The sequence below is a fragment of the Falco naumanni genome, chromosome 8, assembly GCF_017639655.2.
Source record: "Falco naumanni isolate bFalNau1 chromosome 8, bFalNau1.pat, whole genome shotgun sequence".
Taxonomy (NCBI): Eukaryota; Metazoa; Chordata; class Aves; order Falconiformes; family Falconidae; genus Falco; species Falco naumanni.
The window spans coordinates 13904286-13928794 of record NC_054061.1 but is presented as its reverse complement, the minus strand read 5'-3'; the positions used below and the strand labels follow the sequence as shown (position 1 = coordinate 13928794).

Sequence of the window (24509 nt, the reverse complement as noted above, 5' to 3'; positions counted from 1 at the left end):
TTCTTTATGCTTCCCGGTATTTGAATAATCATGGTTGTTGTTCTGTACCCTGTGAATTGTCCTGCAGATGTAACAATTTAACATTTTTAGTTCTTTCCTGCAACAGTTCTGAGATACTTAAGTAGAAAATTAAAACTTTATTGTTCTCACTCAGCTTATTTGGTATACGCTCCTTCAAATGTATACTCAAGTGCACTAAGCTTTATGTGATATCGCATCTATTGGAATTGATGGGCTTACGGATTCCTGCCTTCTCTTTATTCACTGATGCCCTAAAATAGCAAAGAATTTATGTAAGAGCAATGACAGTAATTTTCACTTCTGACATCAGAGCTTCTCACTGCTGATGAACCTTTTCCCTTAACTGGCCATCAAGAGCCATCAGGACTGTATTGAACTCGCTCTGCTTGCAGCTGCTTGAAAAAAAAAATCTACAAGGGCAGGCTAGACATTCACATCAAATCACATGTCCACGAGTTACCCTGACAACTGCACTGTCATCTATTGAATGTGTCTCACAAGTTCATCTGCGCTGCACTGAGCATTAGTGAAAACGTACACAGGTCTAAAATAGGCCAAATAACGAACAATGCATTTACGTGCTGGTGTAAAGAGCTTGAATTATTAGTGCCTAATGAGGAAGCAATTTCTCTTCCCTGAGAGACAACCTAATCTTGACTTTGACTCATTGCTAGGGAGCTTATGTTTCCCCTATGTAGTAGCAAAACAGGATTTAGAATTTTTTTTTTTCCTGTGGTACTAACTAGACTGAAAGATGTAAATTGTGCTTCTGTATGTATAAACATTCATGCGACTTTTTCTGAAACATTGCTTCACTGCCATTAAGAAATGAAAAAGCTATCTTGATACATAATGATGGAGTAAACACAAGATCATTTACTAAATAACTGTCTTTTAAAAGGAAAACTTTCAGAAATGTGTAGGTTCTTGAGCTCTGAAGACAGCAGCTTGAACATTGCTCAGTATTATGTATTGCTCACTGTGAGACTAGGAAATTTTGTTCTCCATGTAGGGACAGTGAAGTACAGCATTTCAAGCTTAGGATCTAGCATTTCTTTTTAAATGGTATGTGCAAAAAGAGGTAAAATAGTTACAACTTCAATAGCTTTGGCTACAGAGGCCCATAAAAGTCCCAGGTTAATTCTTAGTGAAGTTGATGATAAAAATCCAAAATTTTAGATGTTAATCTAAACAATAACGTGTAAATCAAATTTAATTATGCTGTGATCTAAATCATTCTTCTCTAAACACACATCTGCATATCAACAGAAAGCCTCCGCTTGGTTCATGAGGTCTAAGGCTATACAATTTGTGATTGACTTCAAGAGGCACTGGGAAACTACAGCACAGCTGTGAAGGGTGCCAGAAAAGGTCAATAAAAATAGCCCATGTTCAAGAAGAGTTTCAGAGTCTGCATTTCGCCATGTCAAGCCTTGGGACTCTCCAGCTTTGCTATGTCCAGTGTAAATGGGTAAATCATCTTCAGCAAAGCAGGAGGGCCCATGGCATCCTGCCCCAGCAGCACCCTGAGGTAGGGAAACAAGTGTAAAAGTCAACTTTGCTGTGTGTTCTTCCACCTCCTCCTGCCAAAGGTGTTCAGGTGTCCTACCTGAACATCACAAAAAACACTAAGACATGTAGAAATCTCAGGTTTTATTTTCTTTAACTGAAGATCTGTTGCAACTTCTCTCTCTCTCTCTCTTTTTTTTTTTTTTTTTATTATATACTATTAATATCTCCAAAGAACATGTTAGTTGTTTGTTTCTACTTGTAAAGTATTTGCAAGCAGTTGTTAAAACACTAGGGACCAACTGTATAAACTTAGAGTCCTTTATATTGCCTCCTTACAGCATTTGTCGAGTGTATCTGTTCACCGCTGTAAGCACAACGGGAAACCTTTAGCAGCAGCCTGCAAAAAGGATTGATGACAAAGATTTTTAGGTTAAGAATTTTCAAAGGGCCCAAGGATGTTAAATGACCAACACCCATTGATTAAAGTCTTTTTGACAATCCCCAACATGAGTGTTATTGCCATTGTCAGGAATGTTTTATTCATATACTTACTGTTTCGGAAAAGTTGAACTGTAATAGATTGCTTAAGGTATCTTCAGGACTCTTTTTACAACCAGCTTAAAAGCTTTAGACCTTAAATCAGTTTCTCCTACATCTTTGCAATGAAACGTGTTAATTATTGTGCACTGCGCTATGTCGGGGCTCATATTGCTTTCCAATATTGTGTTACACCTAACTAGTTTTACCATAAAATTTCTTAAACCTCCTTGGCTTACGATTGCCAAGTGGTTTATCAGTCTTGCTTACCAAATACAGTTCTTGCTGGAACAGATTCTCTATTAAGCCAGAAGGACACCTGTGACAGTATCACTGTCATGATGCATGGCAAATAAGTCTGGATGACAAAGTAACCGATCTTTCTCTTCAAATGAAAATGTGTAGTCATAACAACATATTCCCCTAAAAACAAGAAAAACAGGAGTATTAAAGCGTTTCTAAATATAAAAATTAGAGGGTTTTATAGAAAATATTTTTTTCATTACATTCACCCCTATTATGAAAAAAAAAGTCTTCAGATCAAATTGGGTCAGCTCTGAAGACAATATTTAATAAAGCAGGTTCTGAAGTTCCACTAATAATACAAAACCAGACAATTCTGGGAAATGCTAATTAAATTTACATATTTTCATCTCTGCTGAGTATTGAACAAAAGTCTACGTTAACTGGTGCCCGTTAGGGCCTCTTGTGAAAGGTCTTATTTCATTAGAAGATGGAATACACATGTAAACATATCAAGGCTAAATCAAGACAGGCACTCAGAAGTGTTTCACTTGGGCCAGGCTTAAGATATAACTGTTAATGTGACCGTGCCTGCATTACCACTGGCCGTGCTTCACGTACACTGAATATTAAGTGTTCCTGTTCTGCTAATTCAGTACTTTACTACATGGTTATTCTCTCCTCAAGTAAATGGACAATGCAAGAATAACACAGAATATTTTCATTAGCGCTAACTTTTTGGGTGCTACAAAAACATATGAGCTGGATATTCCAATTGCAATTGAAAGGAATCTGAAGTATTTATGTAACTGTATAAAACTTTCTCGCCAGAGCACAGTGCATAATGGCTCATTTTCAGATCACTGTTTGCATCACTGAAAATGGATTTTGAGAAACGGTATATTCTCAAAGGATTGGAAAACCTATTTTTGTGACTTTTGGGGGGAGTAGATTGATTCTTTTTATCATGCAGTAAACATTAAGAAAGAAACAAGTGGACATGTAACTGAATGGAAACCTCTGTCTAGATTAGAGATGATGTGAAATTACTGTTATTCTATTTTAAAATGCAGGTAGCTGGAAAGAGAAAGTTTCTTTTGTACAGGAAAAGCTTAAACTGGATTGAAAAACTATGTCTAGACATCGACTGCTTATGCATCGAGCATGTCAAATGCCCTTTTCTTTAATTCAGAGTCTAGAGGAACATTCATCTGAACAATCTTGCTCAATGTATAACCCTGAGGAAAGCTTACAAATAAGACATGACAACACTCCTGGTATGTTTCAATATAAAATACAGTAGCAAAGGGGGGAAAGAGAATTAATTATAAATTGAGAGGTAAAGCAAAGGATATACAAGAAAAAATTTCTCTCAAAAATAGGACTGGCAGAAGTAGTATAGTAGGAATTATCACTCGAATTTTGCCCACCTTTCTTTAACTTTCACTGAAACAATCTCCTTTTCTTCTGTACCAGAGATTACAATCTTATGAACAGTGCCAGCCTTAGCTAGAAGAGCTAATAATTTAATTTTATCTACTAAAATATGACGTGGGAAGCTATTTTAATGCCATCAGATATAGAATGCTCACAACGGTATGTCAGAATTAATTCAGTGATTGTAGATGGCAAGCTATGAATACAGAGTGCACACACCACTGTGCTCTGAAGCTTTATTTAGCTGCTTAAATTATCAAAGTATTTTTAACCTCTGGAAAATGAGAACAAGATTCAAAGCATAAAGGCAATTAAAAAGACAGAGATTACTCTCATCTGTTAAGAATTGCAGCAGGTCTGAGATAGAAGTCAGCTAAAGGTAATGCCATGAGGAGTGAATCAGGCTGAGCATAGGCCTAGAATAGCACCTACAGTTCAGTTACAAGGCAAAAACATGCTTTTAAATCTCCACAGTACCCACAGACTGCAGTCATTCATTAGAAGATAGTAGATCTTTGACGAGATTTGTTTAAATAACTGCAGGACGTGAAAGTTCTCCAGTAATTTACTGAATCTTCAGCTTCCCACATTTTATGGCTTTATTGAAAAGCATAGTCACATTCATGACAGCTGCTGACCACTGACTACTAGCAATTCCTCTGTAATTCTGTTTTCAAAGGTTTGTAATTCAGCCATAAAATTCCCTACAAGCTAAAATTTCAAATAGCTCTTGAGAAAAATATTTTCTTTCAAAAGTTGTAGCACAAGTTGTAGCTTATGCATCTCACATTCTCTTATCTAAAGAGCTTAGAAAGAAAGTTTTTTCTTTTTAGCTTCCTTGGAATTCTTAAAGTCTTCTACAAATAACTGTGTTGAACAGATAAAGTTGTTTTTCATTTTATTTATTCCATGAAGTTTGAATTAGTTTATATGTATTACACATATGAAGCATTTAAAAGTGGTCCAACAACTCCTTAATCTATATTAACTTAATGTCTCAAATTTGTCCACATTTGAGTATTTCCAGTGCTCTGGAAGAGCTTGTGCCTGTGCTCATCTCTTCTGTAGTTGCAGGTTTTAACCAGCCCTTAATTCTACAGTATATTACAATAATTGCATCAAATGCCCAGGTGGTATAAGCTAACCTGTGTCCTTAGAAGACAATAGTTGATAATTCAGTAAAGTTATATCAAATCTATTAGTCTGTGTTCTGTAAACTATTTGTAATAAACCCAGTTTTTCAGGTTAGCACCTAAAATTAAGGTGCATCACATCAGACGTAAGATTTGAGGTGGGGAATGAGTTTTAGCTATACTACTTTCTGTCACTGTAGGAGTAAGTAAGGCTTTATTTGTTGTTAATTTAAAACAAAGTATTTCTCATTTTCTACTTATACCATGTAACCCATCAGAAAAACTTATGAACAGCATCCTCTCCGCAGATCTGCAGAACATCAGGAAAAAAATATACCATTGTGAGTATAAATCCTGAGGAGTCTCACTGCAAAGCAATGTTTTCAAGGTGGCAAAATAATTCTATGTAAATAGAAACTTGCACAAGTCCTTTAAGCATCTGCTAAGGTGCTTACAAAACTGATCATTTAAAACTCTGAGTCAATATGGCCCATTAGTTGGAGTGACAGGAATTTAACATACAAGTAAAAAATGGATGATAAGCAAAACAGCAGCAACAATAGTTGTTATTTCATTTATTCAATACTATTTTTAAGCCTATAGTGCCTGCATATTTCATTGCCATCATAGATGAATAACTATACTATAAAAAAGTTTTAGTCTTTCAAGATTCTCTTGTCATAAAAAAACCAGTACTTGTAGTTATCTTGTTCTAGATCTAGAAATAGGGATAGCAGATGGCCTACTAGCAGAAGAAGAAATTAAAAAATAAACAAACCAACCAACTTTATGGATTCACCATATCATTTAATATTTTTGAGGATGTTTAGAGTAACCCAGTTACACCCAAATTCTTGGAAAATACATGTCTGGATTTCCAGACAACTATAAGTATCATCTTAAAATTGCCCAAGATGTTATAAATTCCTCTAATGATCCACAGAATCAGCTGCACAAGAGCTTCATTTTCTTGCCTAATAAAGGTGCTGAGATCTCTGAAGTGAAGACTGTCTGCAGCTCCTTTTGTCTTTTTGTCAGATGAGTCATCATTCACAACTCTTAAAGCAGGGAGGGATTTCATAATTTTCATTACATATGTTGTATCTTAAAAGAGAGGTGACTGGGGACAAAAAAAAATTGGGGGATTCTGCTGAGACTAGCTTCCCACCTACCAAAATGTAGAGAAAAGTGATTATTAACCACTTCTGACTGATCCCCACCATTATTTCGAGGGAAGAAAAGCATTTTCCTTTCCAAAGCAAATTGAGAATTTTTCCTTGAGACATTGAACTTGCAAGCAATAAATGTGTTTCTTCCACCACTACTATCAGGTAGTAACTAAAGAGGATTGTAAGTCTAGTACTAAAAAGATTCTGTAATAGGCATTTGTTGAGTTTAGATAACCATTGCATTTAGTTCTTTGTAATTTTTTTCTGTATGTAGACAATAGCATCTTTATTTCAGCAAATACTAACTATACTGTATTTAGCTTTCTAGTTAGGCATGGTAAAGAGTCTCTTCAGGTAGAAAAAGGAGGCAGAATTCAAACCTATGAAGTATCATGAGCAAAACATTTTTTTGTCGTTGTTTCTTCATGCAAATGCATGAAGAGTTTTTACACTACTTATATTTGTCTTCAGTTCTGTTTAAAAATATCTGCCTTTCTTAACAATTTGTAGGGTGTTTCTCATGTTACTATCTAATTACCCTCAACTGTACCTGGTATTATCTACTTGGTTTCCAAGCTTATGAGTCTCTTCTGCTTATCCTGGTACCCTTATAATGCATCCAACAAGCCAAGAACTGTCAATGAGTGCAAAAGGGCAGGCACAGAGGTCGCCAAGGTCTCTCCAAGTGAGTAGCTTCAGAACAAAAAGAGTGAAGAGCTCAAGATCCTTGCAGTTCCTCCCAAACCCTATTGACTTTTCAGCAAAGGGCAGCTGGGGTGAATTATTGGCTCCACAGAAGTCAATGGCAACATTTCTAGCTGTGGCCAGGCCAAGAGTTCTTCCCTTTTCTTTTTACTTCAGTGCATGCCTCTGCGCTCGATAAGAGAAGCAGTGACTCTATGGGAGCGGTTGTGTTGGTATTATTCTTATGCAAAGTCCTTATTACTGCCATCCCACTTCTTTTATGATTACATTCACTAAACAGAAGCTTCCAAGCAGTAAACTGACGAATGGTCCACTAGAAACTTTTGTCTGTGAGAAATTTTGTTGGCTTAATAGAGTGTGTGAACATACTTTGGCAAGCTAAATAAAAAAATTCAGACACAGGTTAGGATTCAGCTTAAAGTGACTCACTTTTCCTTAAATGTTCATTGACTTTATGAATGACACATTAGAAAGTTTGGTTTATGCAGGTGTAAGTGTACTTCTCTAGTTCAGTCAAACCATTGGGTGTATTCATAGCAATACAACCACTTCGTGTAGTGCTTCTTTTGGTCCAACCAACAGTCACTCTAGTCAACCCTTTGAGTTCTTGTTCATGCCCAGTGCTCAGTTTCTTACTGTATTTTGATCTTCATGCTCCTTCCAAATTATTTTTTTAAAAAATGAATTACATCTTCAGACAAACACTGCAAAGTGAAAAATGTTTTAAGCCAGCTTCAAGTTTACAAGTATATTATACTATTAATGTTGGTTATATTTCTGTTTCTTATAAATAGTTTTGGAGTTAAAGCTGATGCTAGCATTAAGACACCTAAACCCTGTTTGGATGTTCCAGATGGTTTTTAATTTGATGATTATTTTTTTTTTTTCACTCTCTAAATACCTCACTGAGGAACTATACAATCGCTTTTAGCAACTTACTTCACTGCCTCCAGGAATATGATCCCTGAGGATTCATATTCATATACTATTTTTTTTGAGCTTATATAGTAGGCAGATGATATGATAAGGATATGAGGGCTGCTTCTTTATAATGTAAATTACTGGTTTTTCTAGCTAGAGCTGTCACTACAGGAAGCTTTCAAATTGTTCAAATACTATAAGCACCAGCTTCATGAAGTAGGAAGATAATCCCAGGATATGTTATCTTTTCATAGTCATGTTTTGCTCATATATTGCAATTTACTTCTCTCACTCTTTGGTCTTGGTATTCTTTCTCCTTCTCTAAACTATGTTCTGGCAGTTAAACATGACCCTTCCCAAAAAAACTTTTTCACAGACCTGTGCTGGACTGAACAATTCCAGAGTCCACAGTTTGTCCGAGCAGATCATATTGGTTCAATCGAGAGCCGTCTTCAGCCACAACCACTGACCTTGCTGGTTCCCGTGTCCATTCATACACAACCTCTGCTCTGGTATAAGCATCTAATTTAAAAGAAATACATTGCATTTCAGCTTTGCACTTTCTATTGCCATATGGCTTTATCCAAAAAAACGTTTTGAGCAGTAGTTTGATTATTAAATTCTCTTCAATTATCTGTAGAAACCCACACCTAGCTTCTTTTTTTTCTATGGGAAATACAACTGATTTTATAGGTCTATCCATACACTGATTAGCTAAATATCTGTTGTAGGGTGGGATTAAGGTTGGTCCTCAATGGCATGACAATATTCCTCTCCCTTACATCATTCCTACCTATGTAAATTCTGAGTAACTAGAAGCAAGAGTGAGATGTGGAATTTTATGGGCATTTGTGAGAACTTAAAACTCTTTTTCTAACTTTTAACTACTATCAAGCAAGATGGGTGCCGGTCCTTTCCGTTTGTCATAGTGTGGTGTTGTCTGGGCCATTGTAAGGAAGTAAGTTCTTCTCAGAGTGGCTTCAGTGACCTTCTCATCATCAGCCCTGCGAGAGCTCTCCATTTGGTTACCCCCAACCTCACACTGCCCTTGCTGGCTAACAGACATAGCAGACATTTCTGAAGCTGTCTAGACTCAAGCGAGTTTAAATCACAATTAACTTTTTTTTTTCTCCTTTAGTTATTTCTGGGAAATGCTCACACTCAAGTTCACATTTATTTGAGTGTTGAGCAAAGAAAAAGAAAAACACTGCGGGCTCTCCAAATCTGAGTACTCTATTACGTTACATAGATAATTCAGTAGCATACTACATATGCCATCTGGGTGTTTTGTGCTGTTACTAGTATGTTATTTAAGTTATTTCAGGAATTAAACTATATATAAATATTTTTAATCTTAGTCCCATTGTAAAATTCTTCTGTCATTTTGTGTCATCTAGAGTCTGACAGCTCTAGCTCTGAGCAGTTTGGGTGGGAGTCAGCTGTCTACATAGAGGCATCTAGTGTCATTCTTCACACCTAAGAGTATTCAGACACGTATGGGACCGAATGTGTGATCAGAACCTACATAAAGCTTGCACCCACCAAAGGCAGTTGGAAGCCAGATGGGACATCTTAGGGCACTTAAAATGACACTAGACTCCTACCTACAGGATAAGATTTTCCCATTTTTCAGGACTGGCAAGCAGGAAAGGAAGGAATCTGATTTGCTTCACTTGTGAGATAGTAATTTTATCAGTGTAAGAGATAACAATTAATAATTGAAGAGATGCTGGTGGATGGAGTGTGCTGGCAAAATTAATTGCATGGCATTTGGTCCTGCGTGATTGAAGCAGAAGGGTGCTTTTACCCTCAGACTTCATATTCCCTGAGCACTGTAACTTACACAGCTTTTTGGAATCAATGGTAAATGCAAATTACATCTTAAAAATTCTAACCTTAAAAATAATGGCCACGGTAAGTACAAGAATTGGCTTGCTAACCTAGTCACATAAAGAAAGACTGGCAATAATAATATCAATTTTCAAGCATTTCACTTGTTCTGGAGCTGGAGGGTAGTTTGGGAGAGGACTGATTTCCTGAGCTGCTGAGGTCCCCTGGACAGGGTTAGAGGGAAAGGGAGCAAACTCATCAGGGTTGGAAACAGCTTGCCCTGCCCCTGGAACTGCCGGATTCGGTTCCCTGTTCTGCTTTCAGCTCCAGCTTCCCATTCAGGCACTGCACAAGTAGCAACACAGCCTTTTGCTCCTATCACTGCCACTTTCCAGAGTGGCCTTAGTTTAAAACTGACAATTAGATTTTTGTGGTAAGAGTCGAGGAGAACATCTGCCTTTCTGATTTTGTTTTGCCAGATTTTTTTGTTCCAGAATCTCTTTAGCATTTGTCACATTGAATTTACATTGGAATAACCTCTAGCTTAAGCTGCTATTTTGGCAAATCCCTTTAGCCTTGGAGCTGGGTCAAACATTTATTGGCCTCCACAGTACCGGCAGAGTCCACGGGAGACATGCAACTCCTTCAATATGAGGCTTTCCTGAATCCAGCTCCAACAAGTGATGAGTAAGAGGGGAGGACATGGAAAAACTTTTATCCAATTTAATCCAAAACAGAGCTGGACGAACACTAATTTGGGGAGCTATGGAGTGCAATATTGTAGTCTATACTTAAAGCTTGGCTTTCATGGCAACTAAATGTCTTTTTCAGTAAATTTTTCAGTCCATTAAGAGGACTATAATGAATTGGCTTAGGTATTTGACAGAAATGTCCTACATGTATTTAAATATGATTTCCACTGAAAAAATGGCAAGTAAATATAAGAACTGTTCTTTTTCTGTGTACAATGGTGAGTCTCATTTTCGCATCTTGCTTGGGTCCAACCATTTATCCCATGGGAGAGATTTCTATTTATATCAATAACTAAATATTGAGACAAATATTCTATAACCTGATAAAGATGACGGATAATCTGATGAGGAGGGGAGAGGTCCACTGTTAAGGTCCTCTTCTGGACAGTGAATTCCCCATGCAGTGTCTGCAGTAAAACTGTGTTACAGAAGGAACTGCCCCCCATGAGGACCCAAGATTAGCTACTCGCTTGAATTTAGTAAGGGAATGCAGTTTCCCTGAAAACTCCTTGATTTTGTTTCCTGGCCCTTCCCAGCATTTGGAGTTACTTGTTTTGCTAGGTCCTGTTTAGGACAGCTGGCATGATAGCCAGTTAGTGTTCAAAACAAAAAAATAATCAAACTAGCCTGCAAAACATGACAGACACATCTGCACTGAGCTTAGAATGCCAGTTACTGCCTCTGACTTTAGTGTAAGAATTGGTCTTTCAGTCAGAAATATCACTGATTTTTTTTTTCATTTAAGAAAATTATTTATATTATGGCAATATTTTATTTTCAGGATAAAAGGAAAACAATTTAGATACAAATGATATGCAGCTATATTTGTGAATCTTTTTGCTATCTTGTTTTTACCTTGTGTTATAGTTCTGGAGTTGTATTTAAATCCATATTATCTATCCCTTTTCATTCGTAACTTCTGCATCTCTTAACCATTTAATCAAGGCAAGATCCTTAGTAATCTGGAAAGCCATGCACTTTGTGAACCAAGAGTACACTAATCTGGGACACAGAGGCCTAGGAAAAACTTAACATCAGAAGAAAATGGGAACTATTGCTCAGACTCGGGAGTGCTGAGTGTTTAGGCTGTGGCTCAGTGATGCACAGGTGGGGCTGGTGATAAGTGTCTTATCAAGTCTATGGTAGCTCACATTTGTTCAAAAACTTGATGGTTTAACTTTGCATTAGCAGCTTTCATGCACAAGTAGCCATCTTCCCACCTCCCAGATCCAGCATGCAGTCCACACAAACACTTTAAGGTGCATTTCAAAAGAAATTCAGTGCTGGGACCACTCCTGACCTAACTGGGATCTCAGGTGCACAGGTCTCCAGAACTCACTGCAGCTACTGGCCCTGCTGTAGCTGGAGCCAGGCTTCCCCCACCCTTCTGCTTCACAGGAGATTGGGAAGATTTATTGGAAGTACTGTAAGAAAATTTAACATTCCAGGAGTAAACTATTCTTGTCAGTTATACTCCAAGTTTGTGTCAGCTTTTTGTTCTCTAAATCTTATCTAGGAGGCTAGTAGCCCTTTAAAGACAAAACATCAGTCCTTTCTCATGTTAAACATAGAGCTGTTCAGCCCAAAGTAAATTATCACCCTGTCTGGTACCATGTGAAGAATGAATTGGGTGTTCAGTTTGTTGACTTCTAAAATTGATCAAGCCACTAAGTACCCATTATCAGTGAAACGACCCATTCCTACTAGAAAAAAAAATAGCCATTGAGGAAACAATTTATACACTATTACATCGTCTACACATTTTGTCTTCCTGGTTTGTGTTGAGCCAATGGAAGTAAAACAGCTCTTCACTATGTTTTGTTTTGTTTGTTTTTTTTTTTTTACTTAAAGAGTTGAAGGGGGGCTATATTTAATTTTTTAAAAAATATTATGTTTAGCTAAGTTTGGAGGTATCAGTGTCAGGTGGGTTTTTATTTAAATTAAAGTTTTAGTGGAAATTCTCAATTTACAGAAAGCTTTGTCAGTTACTACACTGATTTCAATTACATTACGTTTTGTCCAGTATGTTCTCTAACGTAAGGTTACAAATGTTGCAAGCTTAGGACTCTTTTTTGGAGATTTCTGAGATTTTTCACTTCCAGAAATGTTGTATGATTGTAGTATGAATATTTTATAATCTTAGGCAAAATTTTATTCTAAATTGTTTTAACCTAAACCAATTCAGTTATCCATGGTCTGTATTATTTTTCTCTAACATTGATTTTGGGTCTTAACAAAATAAAGCAACTGTAAGATTAACAACATTTTCTATATGACAAACTACTTTTCTAGTTGTTTAGAGCACCGTCATTCTTCTCCTTCATGAATGTCCAGGCATGACATTGGAGAATATTTAAGACACATAGAAGAGGTTCATTATACTAAATATAAATATATATAAGAATAAAAATACAACCCTGCCAAAAAAAAGTGGAAAATACACAAGATCTAAACCTTGAGGTTTTCTCAGTTGCAAAATACTTTTTAAAAGTGGCCTAAAAAGGGAGAATCCTCAATTTAAAATAAACTTACAGCTTCCAAATTTCAAGGGGCAAGCATGTGCATCCATAGGAAAGTCTTCTAAATGCATTGGACATTCTGCTCTCACAGTCAATCTATAATGGATTAATGAGCAAAAGGACACATTTATTCTAGTTTCATAGAAATAGCAAATAGACTTCTATTAAGACACATAGAATAAGTATAGCATAATATCTGTTATGTGATTAATTAGCAGCTAGAACGGGACCTGAATTCTCTGGCTGAGGGTGCTGACAGGCATATGTAGGCACACCAGTGCCACTGGCTCTGCCCCTCTACCTTGTTTCACTGTGCAGCAGAGTCATGCTCAGACTTCTAACTTGGCGTGAGGGTTAAAATCTATTAGCAACTGAAATTGCTTCCTTGCTGCCACCATTAAATTGGCCCACTCTGGATGCTCAGGCATTTGCTGAAATCATTTCATTGCTATCAGCTTGGGTGCAAACATGTTTCTCAATAAAAGAGATTAAATAAACTTGAAACAGTCACATACCACACATCTGCAAGGAATGAACAACAATACTTGAATACTAGGCAGAAGATTGCATTAAGGCACTTGCAAAGGTGAGCAAATAGAAATGGTTATGGTCAAAAGAGAGACATATGTGAACAATGTGCTGCCAAGATAATGTTCCTGTGGATTAAATCCCGAACAGCCAAGCATTTAGGAAGACAAGAAAAATTGACCTGGACATGTATAACTACCAGCCAAGCAGATTCTACCCTAGTCCAGGCAATCTTGAAAGATGTTGCAGAATAAATTGAACACATTTGACAGGCTCCTAAAAGCCTGGAGACTTTTTCTCCAAATACTTGTACTGTTTTTAAAAACATCTTTAAAATTGTTAAAAGAAAATTCAGCATTCACCTACATACGAAGCTATCCATCTTGCCTTTAAGTCAACAGAATTACTTCATACCTTGTATGATTCTATGGAAGACATACACAGAGGATGTGTAGCTCTTTAGAGACAACATACCATTTTTTTCATTGTTTAATTTGCAGTCCTTTAAGCCAGAATGTTTCTATGACTGTATATCATTTTTATTTCAAAAGGATTTATTTAACTCCTCGTTTGACAACTGGATAGCTAAAGTTCAGTCATTCATTAAGAGAATAATATATTTTTAGTATGAGTGGTGCCAGCACAAAAATAATTTTTGCTCCTAATTCTCCAAATGCTTCAATGACTTGTTTTTCTTGTTATGAATGGAATAAGAAATGTCTATTTTTAGACTGTCATGTATTCCCAAGAACAAGAAATATGAAGAATGGGTAATGAATTCTGTGTGCATCTGCTTGTTCTTAGACTCTGCATTCTATATGATCCAAAGATTAAAATCCTTTCTACTCGATCTAGTAGTCTAGATTATATTAAACTTCCAGACTTGATTATACTTTGCTGATGGAATCCTTGAAAGTAATTCCAAACTAAAGTCCTCTGCAAACTGATGGATTCCTCATACGATAGGTACCTTTTAAAAATCAACCATTAAGAAACATCCAGTGATTGCAAAAATAGCACAGCAGGAGGGGAAAAAATAAACACTGCAAATGCCTCACTTTGTCCATCATTCCACGACCTATTGTGAGAATAATTGCTAAGCAGGAATCAAATTATGCTCAAAAAGGGACCTGTTTCCTGTTGGGAAAATATGATGCTTCAACAAGTTAAATTGTCAAACTAAATTAAGGATATAATATTTAGGGCTCACCTCATTGTGTATAGCAATGTCCCATCCTCTGTAATTCGTAATAGTTTATTTGGCATCGTCATGTTATGAGCCACTGACTTCTTTCCATTGTGGAAAAAGGTATCAGGTGTCCAAATTTTGCTGGCCATTAAATTATTTAACCGGAGAACAGTCATAGGTCCTTTGAATTTTAATCTCTCATCTTTCCAGCTTTGGCGGAAAAATACATCTATAGTATATTCCTACATCAATTCAGAAAAAAGGGAAATGCTTATGATACCATATGTTGCAATATAAGAACTCGAAAAATATATTCTTACCATTCCCTAGACGCAAGATGACTATTAATGAAATTAGCAATTATCAGAACTTTTATTCTCTATATTACTTACAATGTACCTGAAGCTGGTTATTAAACAGTTACAATATCATTACTGTGTTCAACAGAATAAGCGCTAGAGAGAATGGTATATCAAAAGTTAGATAAGAATTTGAGATATAATGTAGTGGAAACAAAATAATTCACCCTCTTCTTAGTTTTCTTCACCTTCCATAAAACTATAATTTGAAGCTGTGGATCTGTAGCCAGTATGCATAGCACAGGAGGATATATCTCTTAAAATGAAATAAGCCTGGTGAGACAGGGTCTTGCTAGAGCCTTTTGTTCCCAGTGTCTCATTAGCATAAGCATGTAGTCAACCTGCAAAAAGTTCACAATTCACTAAAATTATGTGGTCTAGTTTATGAGATGTGGAATGGCTCATTGGGCCAAATCATTGGACTACAGAGAGCACAAGCTGAGGACAGCTTGGGATGAAGAAACGTAGTTCGGTTATGCAAGGACTGGGCCAATGGAGAAGAGATGCAGTGGCTGACTTGGTGTACAAAGAAGAATCAAAATACCCAACGCTCCATATGAAACGAATAAATTATTTATTACAAAGTAACAGGAACAAGGTTAAGAGGGAGAGGGCAAAATTAGGAAAAATATGTTGGAGTATTAAATATAAAATATAGATGTATGTGGGGTGAAAATGTGAAACACTCCTGTGAATGCTGTAGAGTACAATATTTTCCCAGAGAAAAATTCCACTCCGGAATGAAAGTTCAGTATGGCATTATCCTGCCCCTTCCGTCATTCATGGCTATGATATTGTGATAAATGTCAAAAGCAGCTATTGAAACACTCTACAAAGTCACCATGAATAATATTTTGGCTGAGAAACTGAACCTTTGCTGAGACCTCCTGCTAATGGAGATGGCAAATCCTGAAATAAAGGAAATTGCTGTGTGGGAAGGCACACGTAGGTATAGGGAAATTAGCTGCTCCAAGGAATATGTTAGTAAAGACAAACATTCTGGAATGAGTATGCAAAACCTCTCTGTGGCAGACTCCCTTAGACTCGTGATTTTTCTTTTAACAAACAGCAACGCTCCATACAATGTAAGCAATTGTGAGCTGTTGGCTCCTTGTTGCAACTAGCAGTAATTAGCAATGGTGATTCTTACAGGTGGTGTATTTTTCCTGGGTTTAGGGCATGAAATGCCTAAAGAATTTTCTTGTGGACATGGAAATGTTGTAGTTCTGTGGAGTGTTCTTACTTTGGGTTTGTTTGGGTTTTATTTTGTTTTGTTTACATCCCAGACCTGGGAATCATTTTGGTGCACACTTAATTGTATTTCCATTTTTTTAAATCGTATGTTCTGAATGTACAATAATGCAGGTTGACTACAATCTTCAGCAGCTGCTGAAGCCTGGATTTGTTCAGCTCCAGTGACAGCAGTTGTGTACTTATAGCCAACTACTTGCTTCAGAATTTTGCTGAGTTGGGGCCTTAGGTCGACCTGTGTGCAAAATCTTGCCCCAGGTGTGCAGCAGGGTAGGAGAGAACGTGATTTAAAAGGCAATAGATGGCATTAAAATATTGGATTTCTTCCATGTTTTACTAGCTCCAAAGAAAATTTCCTACTACATACATGGGAAAGGCAAAAGACATGCCCAGAAGGTGACATCATTTCAGCGTGCCTGTAAGCCATTCCCTTTTTATCTCTTTCAACTGCGAAGGAGGAGGTGAGTGGGAGGTGGTACAGGTTGAGAGAAGGGAGTCTGGTTCTTCACTTTATATGAACATAAGGTTCTTATGCTGGAAAAGAACAAGGAGTCTGAGAGATTTGATAAGGGACCTGACAGCATAAGATAAAACCCAATTAAAAAGTAGCTGACAGGTCATACCTGGCACAGACTGAACCTTTCTCTATCCCAGTCCATTGCACCATATAGGATGAATTCATTTTGGCTGAGATTCTCAACTCTTTAGCTTTCACTGCGCAGTGTAATAAGTACAGTAAGTCTCCTCAAATGAATCCTGACAGACAGCTGATCTTTAAGGTCAAGTCATCAGATATTCTGATTAGGGCTTTCTTCTACAGGAGGGTGCCATACAGAACAAGGGAATGAAAGGATTTTCTCCAAACCATGTACTATAGCAGTGGTCTATGTGCAAACACATGACTGAGATGACATTTGGAATAAATTCTTTGCAGCAGAGACTCTTCATTCCTTAGTGTGCAAGTAAAGAAAGAAGATTCCTATCTGCATTTTGGCAATAAGTTGTATGGTATTGAATATTTATAACACTTTGACTTAAACATTCTCTGATTTACTCATCTAATAGCTCTTCATGGAGACTGTTTATTCATAGGATAGACCACCCTGTGGTCTGCATCAGACAAGGTGCTGTCCAGGTAGCAAGATACACATTCATTCCTCAAGAACTTCAAATACAGAAGGAGTGGGAACGAAGGTCTACTAGAAAAACAACGTTCTGTCTTTATGAAAAAAGTGAATTTTAAAACGTTTCTTATTTGGGATAGCATACATCAGAAATTTCACAAAAATGACAGTCACATGAGAACAGCCAGTTATCTGTTGATTAGTTCAATCCACCATCTGAGAAAGCATGCCTGAAAACCTGCAAAGTTCTTCCAAAAGAGATGGTTTTCTTTTAAGAAGTGGTTTTCTCCTATTTAACTTTATTAAGTTTTAGAACAAGCCAAGACATTCTCTTTATAGAATAACAGGTTATGTATATGCTGCTCCTAAAAGAGTGTATTGAGAGTGGGTAGGAACACCATGTACTCCCTGATATATCAACCTACTATCTATATAACTGCCTCATTGGATTTCTGCAAACAGATGGTCTAGGTATGCTGATGCCTCACTGTGGCTGTAGTTTCATAACATATGGCATCAGCTGGAACAGCTCATTGCCAGTTCCCAGCCATCAGGCGCGGGTGCAGACAGCAGCGCATCCTTCCCGATACAGCTGCTCGGGAGGCCTCCCTGTGACGAAATCCCACAATTCGCTCGACACTTACTGTAAATCTGCTCACCAGAGCAAATGTGGGGTAGCCCTCAAATGATGGAACCAACCTGTGGTATGCACAGAGGACTTTGCACTAGACATACATTGAAATTACCATAAAATTTGTTTTCTGGTAAGCTCTTCATTTTATCTTTCTGTCTCTGATTTCACACTTATTTCCTTCAGCAAAAGAGTTAGCATGAGTAGGCTGCACACACATTACTTTTTAGGGGAGGCAAGTAGGAGGTTTACACTCTCTGCTTTTCTGTGATTCTTTAGTTTTCCAAACACACCTGCCTGTGTGTTTCTTGGTCACACACTTCATTAAGAGACTGATTAATTCTCTCTCCTGTTCAACTAAGTGAAAATCAGCAGCCAATGAATATGGTATGTTTTTTTAACTGGTTTTGAGATTATTTTTTTTTAATGTAGTGATTGCTTATGCTATAGTAATTCAGCTGTACTGAATTGTTGCTGAAATCAGTATTTTTCTTCCAAATATACTTATTCTTAATTCTGAAAGGAGATTATTTTTGGCTTCGCTATATTATTCCTCCTTAAAACCCAAACCCCATACAAACATCACTTTGTCCTAGGAAAGCCAAATTAGCTTTACCTTTTACTTAATAATTAAATCACCTGAAACCACAAGGCATAAGTAGATGCTAAAGTCCAGACATTACATAGTCTCAAGTAATTCAGCAGGCCTACCAGTTACTCTAAATTTATGTCTACATGTAGGAAAGCATCCATGTCCATTAGTTTATTAGATTGCCATTCATTATTGGAAATTTCTAGTAGATCTGATTCAACGGAGCAAACAGTAGCTTAGCTAGCTGACTTATAGAAAACAATTCTAATAAATATTAATACAAAGCATACATTCACCTGCATATATCTGTCACTCTTTTTTGTTCATCTCCCACAAGCACCTACGTCCAGCTCAATACATAATTTATGTTAATTTTCAGGAAATTAACATGAGATCTGTCCCAGGAAGTCTGGTCTCTTAGGAAAGGGAGCAATCTCAGATCACTTACAAGCTGCAGTTCTACAGTTTTAATTCAAAGACTATTAAATTAAAAAAATACATATTTCAGTCACATGACTGTGTTCAAAATTTTCAGTTTGTCCAGTGGTGACGTGATTGGTTTTACCTGTTTTGAGACAGAAATGGGAAAGCAAGATGAAGTGTTTTAATGAATCGATTACCAGAATACAAATCGTGGCTGTCAGTGGTTTCTACCAATCTTTAATCTAAGGAATTTCTCCTCGTTCGGTGTGTAATTGAGGGTAATAAGTAGACATCATAATTTCACAAGATTATCACAGAACAAAAGAGCAGAAGTCACTGAATGACTTTGGTTTTTAATTCTTCTTCATGGTATATATAGCACTTAGACAGTACTGTATGCACGTGCTGAGGAGGCAAGTCCCCAGCCTAGGTGTTTCCCTAGATTACCTTTCCATTGCAGGTCTTCTCAGCAGAACGACTGATCACGAAGTCTGTGCTGCCCAGTTCGTTCTTATTTAAATACCATGGCATCAGTTGATAAATCTAATTGTAGTTTTATAACTGCTATTTTCGAAGCAATCAGGAAAACCATGTCTTTTATAAAGTTAATTTGGGAAAATAAGCTATCTACTAAAAGTTACTTTCTCTGTTATTCCATCCCTTGACATTGTTTTGACTAGTCAGGAATTTGTAATAATCTGTTGTTTAAGTCCTGTCTACAGTTTCAGTTCAAATTAAACTGCTGATTTTGTGGTAAGAAATGGAACTTAATTTCTTTCCTGTGATAATTTTTTCATCTTTCTTTTGGTGAGTGTATTTAGCTAAATGTAGCCAGCTACAAGGTTGAACTGTTTTCTTTTTTTGAGTGTAAATTAATGAGGATGTTTCCAGCATTCATCCTAAAATAGGACCCAGCAGACAGTAGTAGCTGCAGACCAGGCTTTCCCTGTCAATACCAACCTACTTGTTAAAACCCCATTTATATGCAAAATCTAAAGTACCTTATCTGTATTTTTTACACAATTTTTAATATCTTTTAAGACCACAGCTCACAACATCTTCATTCAGTTTTTTGAACTTCTCCATCCCCTGCTGCTATCTAGAAATTTGATTTCAATATTCATTCCATAAAGAAGTGACACTAATTCGGTCATTAAGCTTCTCTTCTCTTCTCTTTCAGCAGTCAAGATGTAGGAAAGTCACTTCCCATTGATCAGTAGCTTTTAGTGTAAAAATACGGGTTAGACTGTATGGATGTCACACTGTAGGCATAAGTGTTAAATGCATTTTAAGATGATGACCTTTCTTGGCAAATTGGATCAGTGATGTGCCAGCAAGGACCTGAGCGACCACTCTCAGAAGCATATGGATCCAAACCCTAATGCATTTCATAATATATTATGTAGCAAATATAAGGTCTGTTAAAACACATTATTAAAGTCACTGAGGCTGCTAATTTCAGGGCATTTAAATGGAGTCACAGCTAACAGGAATGGTAGCACATCAAAGCCGACAGCGTTTTGGAATCAAGGTTTAAAAAAAACCCTTGCCTTAAAAGGAGTAAATAAGTCACTGCATCGATCTTTCATCCTCTAAATTAAAAAGACAAGAGAAAATAAATGTTGTAGAAATATAGGCCATCACTTACCATATCATGGTCTGAAACAGGCCCAAAACTGGTGACGAAGATGTCAGTCTTCACTTCAGTTACACGCTCTGATGAAGCAGGAAATTAGGACAGTGAGTGTCTATCAACAGCCTTCATTAGATCTAACTGCTACCAATTCTCACAATAAATAGAAAAATTATTGGCTTTGATTAGCCATTCTAAAATTGGTCTACAATACGGTCCTGATAATTTACTGCTTCTAGACATAATTTCACAGTCAATATTGTCAGCAACAGTTTTTTTATTACAGTGTTTCCAAAGAGCTTTTTGAGAGGTGGCTTGTGACGCCCCAGTACAGCAGCCACAGTTCCACTGTTGTGTACAGCTTTTCACTCTGTGACTAATAAATCTTCTTGTTTGACAATATAAACAGTGCTGAAAGTTTTCCACCGTACTCAAGTCTCATTGAGTACTCAATGTTTCTGGGCAAGCTGAATGAAGGTCTCTAATAATTAACCCTGGGCTTATGAATTATGTATTTTGCATTGAGACATGGGAACATAGAAGAAAAAGAGAGGGAGAGAGAGAGTACATTATGGTGTATAATAGCATCAAGAGATTTTATTGGTGTGAGTTAGAAATGGCTGTGTTACCCTTAACTGCAATAAACAAAAAGGACTTCAAACTTTTCCAAATAAGCATCAGCTGAACTTTGCCTCCTAAAATTTTTGAATTATGCCTAAAAGCTATAGTTTGCAAATGATGTAGGTTTCTTTTTAAATTGATATGGCCACTAACATTAGATTTCCCTTAAACTACCTTATTTGTTTTATAGGCCTCAATGATAGATTAGTATAAATAGTAATCCAGAAATCTATAACATGTACATAACCCAGATTATATCTATATGCTATACCGTAAAGCTATACATCTTTGTGATTTCAAGGATGTAAATTTGCTCCATGGCACAATGTCCTTGGACACTTCAGAAGAATGTAATGATTTTAGTGGTCAGAAATGCTGAGCCTGAGACACCTAAAATGGTGCTGATCTCCAGAAAGAGCCAGACATCTGGCTTCTGCGGATCCACTGTTAAAAGTCATTTTGAGAAACACGTAAACTTAACCTCCCACTTCCTCTCCTTCCCCCCTACACACACGCACACGGTACCAGTCACTTCTGAACATATCAGTATTTTCTGGGCCACACATCACAAAATATTCACCCAAGATGGCATATAGCAAAACTACTCTGTTGATTTAAATATAGCTGCAGGGAGTAACACCACCTGGAGGCATAAATCCAAACAGTGCTGAGTGGAGCTAACCCCATCAGCTTTCAGAATTTACAGTGATGTAAGTGAATACATTTAGTATAGTGCTATACGAGCCAGCATGGGGGTTTTAGTAGAAATTTCAAATGTGGAAGGAGCGATAAGTTTCTTAAATAACTTTCAAAAAAGAAATAAATTGATAAATTTGAAATATTGAACGTAGTCCTAAAGAAAAGTGGCTAAAATATAAGCACATGTTTAGTAAGCAAAAGTCATGCAGCAGGCAAAAATTTTCATTAGACTAAGAAACATGCATGTAGCTATCTATATAATGTTATTTAATTATCATAAAATACTGAAATTAAAAGACTAATTAAATACAACCCTCTGATTTCAAAAGACTTTGGGCTGTTTAAATATGATTTGCTCTATCTGACAAGCGAATTCTGACAGAAGTGAAATAAGGAATCAAGCTTAAGTAACATACATTTCTGTATCTGATGCAAAACTTCTAATAAGAATCAGTGTTCTACAACACACATACAGGTTTTTCACTTTCACTCAAAAAAGTCTACAACTTCTAAATATATATAAATGTTTAATAGATATACAATAAAATGTCTCCTTTTGTGAGACAGCAATAATCAGGATGTAATATTAGATCTGCCTCTACTGTCATTCTAGTAATGCACTGAATGACACGTACTCTGTTAGCAAGTTAATGCAAAAATTAGATGGTAGAAAAAGTAATCTCCAGGACTCATTAAGAAAGTTGAAGGATGAAATTTCCAATGTATTATTCATAATCACAGGAAGTAAAATACTGTGCTATGGCTGAATTGTCTAATAATATTCTTTTCATTCTTTGTATCTGCAACTGAGACGTGTGGGAACTGCAGTGACTATTGACAAAAGCACTGGATAGGTGAAATTTCCTCCTTGGCTGTCCAGTGAAATTAATGTTTGACCTTATCATAGTTTACAAGCTTTTCAACTGACTTAAAGAAATGTAATATTCTCTTGACATCTAATTGGCTCTGGACTTAAAAATGTTCAGAGTGAAAATTTTATCTTCTATTACTGGAAGAAGCATATGGTTGTCCAGAAATTACTTGGCTTGGAAGTATTCTCTCCTTCTGCCCGTCACTTTCACAAAAGTCCAGGAGGCTGTGGTCTTGTATGAAACAGCCGGCAGAAAAAGCAGATGGAGATTTCACAAGGTCTGGTAAATCTTTGCTGAATGGATTCTTTAAGTCCCAGCTGCTGAATCACCTTTTCTCAAGTCTGAGAAACTAATATCATCATGAAACCTATTAGCCTTTTACATATTGAAAAGTGAAACTTAAATGACTCTTAAAGATCTTTCATCCTGACTTCCCATCTCTCCATCTCCTTTCAACTGAGGCAATTCCACTGGTGTGGTTAGGAGATAGAAGATGCTAGAAGCTCTTCAGGCACAAGGTGTTCATACCTTAATGGTATCAACTCAGAGCCCCAGCTCTCAGTGAGCCTGTCTTTTGTAAAATACAGCTGATTTACCTTGCACAGGCACAGAATATGCTCTTTGAAGCAGCAGCGCATCACGTGGTGGTATCCTGAATTCTAGTTTTGGGAGACAGGGTCATAGTAGAGAGGTTTGAGGCTTAAGGAAATCTCTTTGAGGACATAAAATGGAAACTAAAGGCTTTGGCAGTAAGATGGAAGATTTCCAAGGGAGTGGAAAAATGAGTGATGCCTTTCATTTCTATATAACATTGAACATAATTTAAGTGGCATGTAAATCATAAGTAACAATAGAAAATTCAGATTGTGCACTCACAAAAGATTGTGTTATCTTTATACTGATTACACTTTTGCAGAGCATCTAATCCCAGGTTTCTTCAAATCCACATAAACCCACTGTGTACACCATCAAATGATTTCTTTTTTCTTTGATATGTACTGAATTTTCAAGAGCAATGAAAAAGTGTGCATGAACACAGAAAAAGATTAGCCCCTCCAAAGCCATATGGAAGTTTTGAAATTTTTATTTACTGTTTTACTAATTAGATGATTCAGCTGTGCTTTGTTAAGAGCTTCAAAAGTTGTGAGTCACTCCTGCACAGGACATGTGTTTACTCATACAGTTGGGATATATATTTAGAATCAAGGTTAACCACGTTCAGTCTGCAGCTTGATTACCATGGGAAGGCTTAAACTGTGCTTCAAACGCTCAGAATGCATTTTCCAGTAACCTCAGATCCTAGGCTATATTCAAAACCTTCACAATATCCTTAAGAACTAGAGAAAATTCTAAGTCGTCAAACAAAACAAGCTCAGGTCTGGAGCTGACTGGCCTGCTGAGGATAAATTCAGCAGTTGTAAAGAGATGTTGACCATGTCTCTTGACTACAACATCTATCTCATGAACCAGGACTAAAGAATATAGGGATACCTGTCGAACGTGTAACAATTCCAGTTACCCAAGGAAATTATTAATGATTTACTAGTTTCACTATAAGGCAACCACAGGGTTTGAGTAGTTACTGATCAGCTAAATAGCAACTGAGTAACACACCTAGGTGCTCTGAAACAGCCTCAGGCAGCTGCTCCACATACAGCTATGAAAGCACCAGTCAACGTCAACTACTGTAATTTTACTGTTTACAACCACTGCGTTTTGCTAATGATGCTAGACTAACATAAACTCTCAAAATTAATAACAATAAATATTTTGATTTAAACTCCCAGGGAGCTCATTATTGCTAGAAT

General features: G+C 36.8%; 1 protein-coding gene across 4 annotated transcripts in view; it reads right to left on the bottom strand.

Annotated features, from left to right (window-relative positions):
- GABRA1 (gamma-aminobutyric acid type A receptor subunit alpha1) overlaps window positions 1–24509 on the bottom strand; it is a 43977-nt gene that overhangs the window by 6746 nt on the left and 12722 nt on the right. For all 4 annotated transcript variants that reach the window (XM_040603836.1, XM_040603838.1, XM_040603839.1 and 1 more), the window contains exons 4-8: window positions 20525–20592; window positions 14518–14738; window positions 12793–12875; window positions 8057–8200; window positions 2341–2493 (exon numbers count right to left, since the gene is read on the bottom strand). In XM_040603836.1, coding sequence (XP_040459770.1) covers window positions 2341–2493; window positions 8057–8200; window positions 12793–12875; window positions 14518–14738; window positions 20525–20592 — 669 coding nt within the window. The remainder of the gene's footprint in view (window positions 1–2340; window positions 2494–8056; window positions 8201–12792; window positions 12876–14517; window positions 14739–20524; window positions 20593–24509) is intronic.